At 45.7% G+C, this 11,269-nt stretch overlaps 1 protein-coding gene across 1 annotated transcript; it reads left to right on the top strand.

Annotated features, from left to right (window-relative positions):
• Nucleotides 1-1,284: 1,284 nt before the first annotated feature.
• LOC124114621 (solute carrier family 52, riboflavin transporter, member 3-B-like) lies at nt 1,285-6,522 on the top strand. The gene is made up of 3 exons (XM_046475312.2): nt 1,285-1,807; nt 4,310-5,232; nt 5,796-6,522. The coding sequence occupies exons 1-3, from the start codon at nt 1,543-1,545 to the stop codon at nt 5,988-5,990; spliced, it is 1,383 nt and encodes a 460-aa protein (XP_046331268.2). The 5' UTR covers nt 1,285-1,542; the 3' UTR covers nt 5,991-6,522.
• Nucleotides 6,523-11,269: the final 4,747 nt, after the last annotated feature.

The following is an 11,269-nucleotide window of genomic DNA, read 5'->3' as shown; positions in this document are numbered from 1 at the left end:
GGCCTCATGTATTGTGTTACGAATTTCACTACAGATACGGAGCTCAGACCAGACATGGTGACGTATAATATTGACATTGTAATGCTTACTGTCTATTTATTGGTGCTTTCTTTATATGTGAAGCCGTATGGACACCGAGAGGATAAAATATGATTTCTACACCGGTTTTCTTTCTTCTCAAGGGGCGGTCGGGTAGCCTAGTGGTTAAAGCGTTCGCTCGTCACGCCGAAGACCCGGGTTCGATTCCCGACATGGGTACAATGTGTGAAGCCCATTTCTGGTGTCCCCCCGCCGTGATATTGCTGGAATATTTCTAAAAGCGGCGTAAAACCACACTCACTCACTCACTTTCTTCTCAAGATAGTTACCGCTGTTTTACAATAAACCTGTACAGACTCACATGGCGAGAGGTATAGTGAGTGAGTATGGTTTTACGCCGCCTTTAGAAATATTCCAGCAATATCACGGCGGGGGTCACCAGAAATGGGCTTCACACATTGTACCCATGTCGGGAATCGAACCCGGGTCTTCGGCGTGACGAGCGAACGCTTTTATCACTAGGCTACCCGACCGCCCCCGAGAGGTATAGGGAATGGTGTGATAATAACATTACGTAGAATAATAAGTACCAAAATTACAGTTAATTTATCAATTAACTTGTTCTAAGAATAAGTCTATTTTTCATGAGATATTTTACAAAAGTATCAAAAATACACTCCGTTAACTTTTATTAATCTACACCGTAATGCAATCTCGAGCGTCACGTTGTCGGTAACGGGACTTAATCCATCAATTAAGCGACAGAGCAAATATAAACATGTAGTACCGTTACTTGACCCATGCTCATAAGTATTGTCGCCCCTATGCTAACACGCATATATCTGGGGAGTGACAATAATTATGATCATGGTGTATTAAGTCACGTATAACCACAAGCTTGGTGGGATATTTACTGCATGAGGAACAGCCTGCAATCTTCTGTTCGGGTTTCCTGTTACGATGGTGGGATAGCCCAGAGGTTAATCGTTATGTCGTGACCTGAAGCCCGAGTTCCATTGCCGTCATGAATGGCATTACCTGTGTTCTTATATCCAGGCTGTCCTGTTGTGCGGTGGCAGCTGAGGTGTGTTTGCACATCGCGCTGCAACCCGTGGCTATACTATCCAGCGTATTCAATGAGTGTGTGCGATACGCTCACAGTATGTATGTGCATTAATTCTTTACATAATCATGAATAACGAAGCGTCCTTATCTTATTACAGGCCAAGGTAATCTGATAAACTGTTAATCACCTGGACAGGTCACCCTCTGTCATTGGCGATACCGGAGACGCACGAGAGGTCACGACCAGACAACACTGAATCCACCTTACGCATGTCATCGACGTGCCTGTAACGACCTCACGGGGTCAGCGGAGGGTCGTGAGTCTGAATAAAGGAACTGCACTCATTACGTTAAGGTGGATCTGTAAATGTGAATATTGTCCAATACGGAGAACAATCGGCTCACTGAAATATTACCGTTACATGACTAGGTTGAGTGATGGGGCTGAGGAAGCTGTTCTCCGAGAGTAAACTGTTTGTTCATTTCCTTGTGTGTTGTTTTGGCATCGCTTCCTGGGTGGACATCAACGGGGTGTGGGTGGAGTTGCCGCTCCTGGTGACGTCCCTGCCGGAGGGATGGACCCTCCCATCCTACCTCATCATCGTCAGTCAGATTGCCAACATTGGACCAATCACATTTGCTGTTCTTGTTTACTGCTACAAAGATGCCAAATTAGAAAACCCGGTATCGGCGCTCATTATTGGTAAGTGCGAGGTCCGTGGTTCGTTACTATAGATCCGTGGTTCGTTACTATAGATCCGTGTTTCGTTACTACAGTTCCGTGGTTCGTTACTATAGGTCCGTGGTTCGTTACTACAGCTCCGTGGTTCGTTACAACAGCTCCGTGGTTCGTTACTATAGATCCGTGATTCGTTACTCTAGTTCCGTGGTTCGTTACTATAGATCCGTGGTTCGTTACTCTAGTTCCGTGTTTCGTTACTACAGTTCCGTGGTTCGTTACTCTAGTTCCGTGGTTCGTTACTCTAGTTCCGTGGTTCGTTACTATAGATCCGTGGTTCGTTACTATAGATCCGTGATTCGTTACTCTAGTTCCGTGATTCGTTACTCTAGTTCCGTGTTTTGTTACTACAGTTCCGTGGTCCGTTACTCTAGTTCCGTGGTTCGTTACTCTAGTTCCGTGGTTCGTTACTATAGATCCGTGGTTCGTTACTATAGATCCGTGATTCGTTACTCTAGTTCCGTGTTTCGTTACTCTAGTTCCGTGTTTCGTTACTATAGTTCCGTGGTTCGTTACTATAGATCCGTGGTTCGTTACTCTAGTTCCGTGTTTCGTTACTACAGTTCCGTGGTTCGTTACTATAGATCCGTGGTTTGTTACTCTAGTTCCGTGTTTCGTTACTCTAGTTGCGTGGTTCGTTACTATAGATCCGTGGTTCGTTACTCTAGTTCCATGGTTCGTTACTATAGATCCGTGGTTCGTTACTCTAGTTCCGTGGTTCGTAACTATAGATCCGTGGTTCGTTACTCTAGTTCCGTGGTTCGTAACTATAGATCCGTTGTTCGTTACTATAGATCCGTGGTTCGTTACTCTAGTTCCGTGGTTCGTTACTACAGTTCCGTGGTTCGTTACTATAGATCCGTGGTTCGTTACTCTAGTTCCGTGTTTCGTTACTCTAGTTCCGTGTTTCTTTACTATAGATCCGTGGTTCGTTACTCTAGTTCCGTGGTTCGTTACTCTAGTTCCGTGGTTCGTTACTCTAGTTCCGTGGTTCGTTACTCTAGTTCCGTGGTTCGTTACTATAGATCCGTGGTTCGTTACTATAGATCCGTGATTCGTTACTCTAGTTCCGTGTTTCGTTACTACAGTTCCGTGGTTCGTTACTATAGATCCGTGGTTCGTTACTCTAGTTCCGTGTTTCGTTACTACAGTTCCGTGGTTCGTTACTATAGATCCGTGGTTCGTTACTCTAGTTCCGTGTTTCGTTACTACAGTTCCGTGGTTCGTTACTATAGATCCGTGTTTCGTTACTACAGTTCCGTGGTTCGTTACTACAGCTCCGTGGTTCGTTACTATAGATCCGTGGTTCGTTACTACAGTCCGTGGTTCTTTACTACAGTTCCGTGGTTCGTTACTATAGATCCGTGGTTCGTTACTCTAGTTCCGTGGTTCGTTACTACAGTTCCGTGGTTCGTTACCATAGATCCCTGGTTCGTTACTCTAGTTCCGTGGTTCGTTTCTACAGTTCCGTGGTTCTTTACTATAGTTCCACGATTCGTTACTATAGTTCCGTGGTTATTTACTGTAGTTCCGTGGTTCGTTACTACAGCTCCATGGTTCGTTACTATAGATCCGTGGTTCGTTACTATAGTTCCGTGGTTCGTTACTACAGTCCGGGGGGCGGTCGGGTAGCCCAGTGGTTAAAGCGTTCACTCGTCACGCCGAAGACCCGGGTTCGAATCCCGACATGGGTACAATGTGTGAAGCCCAATTCTGGTGTCCCCCGCCGTGATATTGCTGGAATATTGCTAATGGCGGCGTAAAACCAAACTCATTGACTCACTACTACAGTCCGTGGCTCTTTTCTACAGTTCCGTGGTTCTTTACTATAGTTCCGTGGTTATATTTACTGTAGTTCCATGATTCGTTACTATAGTTCCGTGGTTATTTACTATAGTTCCATTGTTCGTTACTATAGTTCCGTGGTTATTTACTGTAGTTCCATGATTCGTTACTGCAGTCCGTGGTTCTTTACTACAGTTCCGTGGTTCGTTACTATACATCCCTGGTTCGTTACTACAGTTCCGTGGTTCGTTACTATAGTTCCGTGGTTCGTTACTATAGTTCCGTGGTTCTTTACTATAGTTCCATGGTTCGTTATTATAGTTCCGTGGTTATTTACTGTAGTTCCATGGTTCGTTACTATAGATCCGTGGTTCGTTACTATAGTTCCGTGGTTCTTTACTATAGTTCCGTGGTTCGTTACTATAGTTCCGTGGTTCGTTACTATAGTTCCGTGGTTCTTTACTATAGTTCCATGGTTCGTTACTATAGTTCCGTGGTTCTTTCGATAGTTACATGGTTCGTTACATCGGATTTCCTCCAACGAACTAGCACGCTCTGATATAACTGCAATACTGTTCAAAATTGCGTTAAAGCCACTCACTAACTCCCTTGGAAAAAACGAGTAAAACCCAACTTATGTTTTTGAAATTATTGCTCCTAATAACGACATATCTGCTTCAGTCGTAGGAATGGCCGCCTGTATGTTGCTGGCGTTCTTCTGGAAGGAGACGACGATTGTTGCAGGAGAGCCTCACTCCACAGCGCTGCTCGCCCTCAACCTGATCCTGGCTCTGGTGGACTGCACCTCGTCCCTCGCCTTCCTGGCCTTCATGGCGAGCCTGAAGCCACACTATCTACCAACGTTCTTTATCGGCGAGGGACTCAGTGGGCTGATTCCAGGACTTACAGCGCTTGGTCAAGGCGCTGGGAGTATCAGCTGCGTCAACGGAAGTCACACCTCATCCAACTTCACTAAGGGGACCTGGTACAACGAAACTGTCCCTTCTATATTTCCAACGTTTGGAACTCCCCGTTTTTCGGTCCAAGTCTTCTTTCTTATTTTATTTGGCCTCATGATCGTGTCGCTGATATCGTTCATTCTTCTGAACTACCTTCCTTACTGCAAGAGGGAACGGGTTGCGAACCACCTGCTTGAGACCGACACGGATAATGGAAACGGCCGTAAGGGCGCATACACTGTATGCAAGCCTAAATATGAATCAACAAACACGACCAACAGCGAGACGTCAAAGGAAACGGTCTTGATAAAAGACCCAGAACAAGGCAAGATCTCAACGCCGACCTTCTGGTTCCTTCTGGCTCAGACAATCGTCATCAACATGCTCATCACAAGCTTCCTGCTGTCCGTGCAGTCTTACACCAGCATCCCATATGGCCTCGACACCTACCATCTCGTGGCCATCATCACCAACATCGCCAACCCTGTAGCTTGCTTTTTCAGCCTCGTGTTGCCTGTCACATCTACCATCCCCATCTCCGCCCTCAGCATCAGCGGGACGGGCTTCGGCATCTATCTGATCGTCCTGGCTGCCATGAGTCCGTATCCTCCCCTCACCGGCATCGAGGCAGGGGGAGCCATTGTGGTAAATAATATAAGCCTTGAGTGAGAGAGAGAGAGAGAGAGAGAGAGAGAGAGAGAGAGAGAGAGAGAGAGAGAGAGAGAGAGAGAGAGAGAGAGAGAGAGAGAGTGAGTGAGTGAGTGAGTGAGTTGCATCTCTTTAAACCGCCAGGATATGCTGGCAATGGGATTGAAGCCTAGATTCACCAGGTTTGTGATCCATACCTGTTCTCATAAATAAAGGACGGTCGGGTAGCCTTGTGGTTAAAGCGTTCACTCGTCACGTCGAAGACCTGGGTTCGATTCCCGACATGGGTACAATGTGTGAAGCCCATTTCTGGTGTCCCCCGCCGTGATATTGCTAGAATATTGCTAAAAGCGGCGTAAAACCATACTCACTCTCATGAATAAATAACATGTCCTACACCAATTTGGTATTTACCCAGACAGAAATCTGACAAACCATGATATATTTTTTTAAAGCCTCGTCAAGGTGGACGAAACGTCTCATGTAGCCGAAACAAAAACAGTATCCACAAAATTCCCATTACAATAAATCTGTTTGAATCTCTACAATTTGTTTTTCAGGTGACATCCTGGGCATTAGCGTCCTTTTTTCTCACCTATGCTAAAGTGTCCATCGCTGGTCGGTTGCGACAGGGCGGTCGCAACCCCATGATATGGTACGGAGTCTTTACGCAGACTGGAGCGTTGATTGGCGCCATCACCGCCTTCCTCATCGTCAACATCTTCAAAGTACTACAGGACGCTCCTTACTGCTGACCGTAATAGGCGACTATGTTTGACGTAAGAGGCGACTAACGGGATCGGGTGGTCAGGCCCTCTGACTTGGTTGATGCATGTCATCGTATCCCAATTGCCCAGATCGATGTTTATGATGTCAATCACTTGATTCAATCATTTACTTCAGCCGTCATATACAGTAAACTACGGTTATAACGAACACGCTTATAACGAACTGACGGATATAACGAACTTACTTTGCTGGTCTCGACTATTTGCTGCAGTTACGCTGTATAAATGCTTATAACGAACTACGGTTATAACGAACTAAAATTAGTAGTCCCTTTGAGTTCGTTATAACCGTACTTTACTGTAGCTGGAATAAAGCTGAGTGCGGCGTTAAAGAACAAATCACAAACAAAACTTTATTGCTGAGATGGTATAGAGCCTTTACCCAGAATGAGGCGTTGGTAGGAGCTCTCATTGCCTTCCTCATCGTCAACATATTCACATCACAACACAACGCTTGTGAGGTGTATGTGTGTGTGCGTGTGTGTGTGTGTGTCTGTCTGTGTGTTTGCGTGTGTCTGTGTGTGTGTCTGTGTCTCTGTCTCTGCGTGTCCCCATCGACTAAGGCGCCACAATTATCTATGCAGAGTTGCGTCCCTTAGGCGTGCTTGAAACCGTCGTGGATTCGAATCCCGGCTTGTGGGTTTCACCAAAGTGGTAGGCACCTGAGACCTGCATTACTTCGGGCTTTCCTCCAACATAACACTCAAACGCCGCGATATAAATGAAATGATTTTAAAAGCGGTTTTCAAATCCAACACACACTCCTTACATCTTACACTGCAACCTATCATATAGAATGTTCCTTGCACTTACTCAGAAATACTCTACGCTGCAGTTGACTGCCTTATTTTCTTGGCGAGTAAGCCAAAATGCATTATTATATTTTCCTTCAAATATTTTTATTTTCACATTGTATTATATTTAAACAAACTGTTCGAAGCATATGTTGATATATTATTATATATATGTTGTGGGACTAGATTCACAGGAACAAAAACAAATATCTATTTCTCTCTGCCCAGGGTTCATCATAGTGTCACTTATATATATAAACATGTGATTTATGCCTTTATATGCCCTGGATATATTTGCTTATACTGTGGTTAGACCTAAATCGTATGCGTATAAGTGACGTTATGAGGACCCTGACAGCATAAATTGTTTATAATACCACTGATATCGCCGTGCTTTCTAACATCTTTTTGAGTCAACTAATAATTGTATTTTTCAATAGGCAGAATTTTTTATTTGATGCAATGTGACATAATATCATAGTTTCGAAACTCTAAATTATGATATTTCAATACCAAAGAAATAAACCGTTTCTGAATTGAGGTATGATTTTGTTTGATGTTTTGTTAGGTAACACTGCAATCAATATTCCAGCAACAAGACGGCGGCCTGTTTGGTTTGTTTGTTTGTGGTTTAGCGCTGCTCCCCGCAATATTCCAGCCATAAGATGGCGGTATGTATAATTCGGTCTGACAAACCCCTGGTTGATATTCGCGACAGGTGCAAAAGTAGTCAACTGATGCCCTGTCATTGCACCTCCATAAAAGCAAAAACAATATTGAAGTCAGTTGTTCAGTACTGGAATATTTGAGCGTAAATGTCCAGTGCACAATCGTATAAACGTGTTCCAACATTTGGAGCTTATCTGAATCCAGTAAAGATAAACAGATATTATGTGCAGAAAAGATGGTTGTGTTTTGTTTGTTTGTTTAATCAGTCTTCCAGCTATATGAAGGAGGTCCGTAAATAATCGAGACTGGACCAGATTATCCAGTGATTGTTATTGAGAGCATCGACCCGTGCACATGTATCAACTAAGTCAAAAAGTCTGACCACCCGATCCCGTTAGTTGAATTTTACAAGAAAAGTCGTCTCTAAGGACAAGCATGGGTTGCTGAAGACCTATTCTAACACGGATCTAACACTGCGCCATGTCAGTTGAACTCTCAATTTAGTTAAATATTCCCTACATGGAGACATCCTATTCTGAAATCTCTACATGGAGACGTCCTGCTCTAGAATACCCACATGGGGACACCCTTCTATGGAATACCTACATGAGGACATTCAGCCCTGGAATATCTATATGGAGACATTCAGCCCTGGAATACCCGCATGGGGACATTCAGCCCTGGAGTACCTACATGGAAACATTCAGCCCTGGAATACCTACATGGAGACATTCAGCCCTTGAATACCCACATGGGGACATTCAGCCCTGGAATACCCACTTGGAGACAGTCTCCCTGGAATACCCACATGGAGACATTCAGCCCTGGAATACCTACATGGGGACATTCTGCCCCCTGAATTCCTACATGGAGAGATTCAGCCCTGAAATACCCACATGGAGACATTCAGCCCTGGGATACCTACATGGGGACATTCTGCCCTGGAATACCTACATGGAGACATTCAGCCCTGGAATACCCACATGGGGACATTCTGCCAACGAGTACCTACATGGAGACATTCAGCCCTGGAATACCCACATGGAGAGATTCAGCCCTGGAATACCCACATGGAGACATTCAGCCTTGGAATACCCACATGGAGGGATTCAGCCCTGGAATGCCTACATGGAGAGATTCAGCCCTGGAATGCCCACATGGAGAGATTCAGCCCTTGAATACCCACATGGAGAGATTCAGCCTTGGAATACCCACATTGAGAGATTCAGCCCTGGAATACCCACATGGAGACATTCAGCCCTGGAATACCCACATGGAGAGATTCAGCCCTGGAATACCCACATGGAGACATTCAGCCTTGGAATACCTACATGGAGACATTCAGCCCTGGAATTCCCACATGGAGACATTCAGCCCACGAGTACCTACATGGAGACATTCAGCCCTGGAATACCCACATGGAGAGATTCAGCCCTGGAATACCCACATGGGGACATTCTGCCCACGAGTACCTACATGGAGACATTCAGCCCTGGAATACCCACATGGAGAGATTCAGCCCTGGAATACCCACATGGAGACATTCAGCCCTGGAATACCCACATGGGGACATTCTGCCTTGGAATACCCACATGGAGGGATTCAGCCCTGGAATGCCTACATGGAGAGATTCAGCCCTGGAATGCCCACATGGAGAGATTCAGCCCTTGAATACCCACATGGAGACATTCAGCCTTGGAATACCCACATGGAGACATTCAGCCCTGGAATACCTACATGGGGACATTCAGCCTTGGAATACCCACATGGAGACATTCAGCCCTGGAATACTTACATGGAGACATTCAGCCCTGGAATTCCCACATGGAGACATTCAGCCCTGGAATACCCACATGGAGAGATTCAGCCCTGGAATACCCACATGGAGACATTCAGCCTTGGAATACCTACATGGAGACATTCAGCCCTGGAATTCCCACATGGAGACATTCAGCCCTGGAATACCCACATGGAGACATTCAGCCCTGGAATACCCACATTGAGACATTCAGCCCTGGAATACCCACATGGAGGGATTCAGCCCTGGAATGCCTACATGGAGAGATTCAGCCCTGGAATGCCTACATGGAGAGATTCAGCCCTGGAATGCCCACATGGAGAGATTCAGCCCTTGAATACCCACATGGAGAGATTCAGCCTTGGAATACCCACATGGAGACATTCAGCCCTGGAATACCTACATGGGGACATTCAGCCTTGGAATACCCACATGGAGACATTCAGCCCTGGAATAACTACATGGAGACATTCAGCCCTGGAATTCCCACATGGAGACATTCAGCCCTGTAATACCCACATGGAGACATTCAGCCCTGGAATACCTACATGGAGACATTCAGCCCTTGAATACCCACATGGAGACATTCAGCCTTGGAATACCCACATGGAGACATTTAGCCCTGGAATACCTACATGGGGACATTCAGCCTTGGAATACCTACATGGAGACATTCAGCCCTTGAAAACCTACATGGAGACATTCTGCCCTTGAAAACCAACATGGGGACATTCAGCCCTGGAATACCCACATGGAGAGATTCAGCCCTGGAATACCCACATGGAGAGATTCAGCCCTGGAATGCCCACATGGAGACATTCAGCCCTGGAATACCCACATGGAGACATTCAGCCCTGAAATACCCACATGGAGACATTCAGCCTTGGAATACCCACATGGAGAGATTCAGCCCTGGAATACCCACATGGAGAGATTCAGCCTTGGAATACCCACATGGAGACATTTAGCCCTGGAATACCCACATGGAGAGATTCAGCCCTGGAATGCCCACATGGAGAGATTCAGCCCTGGAATACCCACATGGAGAGATTCAGCCCTGGAATACCCACATGGAGACATTCAGCCCTGGAATACCCACATGGAGAGATTCAGCCCTGGAATGCCCACATGGAGAGATTCAGCCCTGGAATACCCACATGGAGAGATTCAGCCCTGGAATACCCACATGGAGAGATTCAGCCCTGGAATACCCACATGGAGAGATTCAGCCCTGGAATACCCACATGGGGACATTCTGCCTTGGAATACCCACATGGAGACATTCAGCCCTGGAATACCCACATGGAGAGATTCAGCCCTGGAATACCCACATGGAGACATTAAGCCCTGGAATACCTACATGGAGACATTCAGCCCTTGAATACCCACATGGGGACATTCAGCCCTGGAATACCCACATGGAAAGATTCAGCCCTGGAATACCCACATGGAGACATTCAGCCCTGGAATACCCACATGGGGACATTCTGCCTTGGAATACCCACATGGAGAGATTCAGCCCTGGAATGCCTACATGGAGAGATTCAGCCCTGGAATGCCTACATGGAGACATTCAGCCCTGGAATGCCTACATGGAGACATTAAGCCCTGGAATACTCGCATGGAATAGGAGACATGCATTGGGTACTGTCGCCAGTACAAAATTCCCATGATCAGTAACACTTCATCGTCCAAAGTAAAATAAAAGATGTTGAATGCAAGCTGTGAGTGGTATTCACGGTCACATGCACGATAAACAAAACTGTGAAGACAATAACTTCAATGTTACCAAATACGAGAACAGCAAACATAACAGAAGTAACAAAATGAGATACCATACACTGCTTAAGTTTGTTTATTTGAAGCTGGCTAACTTCAATGGCCTCTTTGACCAGCTGCTCAGGTCAAGTCTATCAATCTATCAATCAAGTCCTGGAAAACTATTCCCAACTTGCTCCAAATTAAATATATAAATATATGAAACA

Source organism: Haliotis rufescens, unplaced genomic scaffold (genome assembly GCF_023055435.1).
Source record: "Haliotis rufescens isolate VD_foot unplaced genomic scaffold, xgHalRufe1.0.p SCAF_4, whole genome shotgun sequence".
In the NCBI taxonomy this organism is placed as follows: Eukaryota; Metazoa; Mollusca; class Gastropoda; order Lepetellida; family Haliotidae; genus Haliotis; species Haliotis rufescens.
Note: the sequence above shows the minus strand (reverse complement) of the source record. Positions and strands in the feature narration are given on the sequence as shown.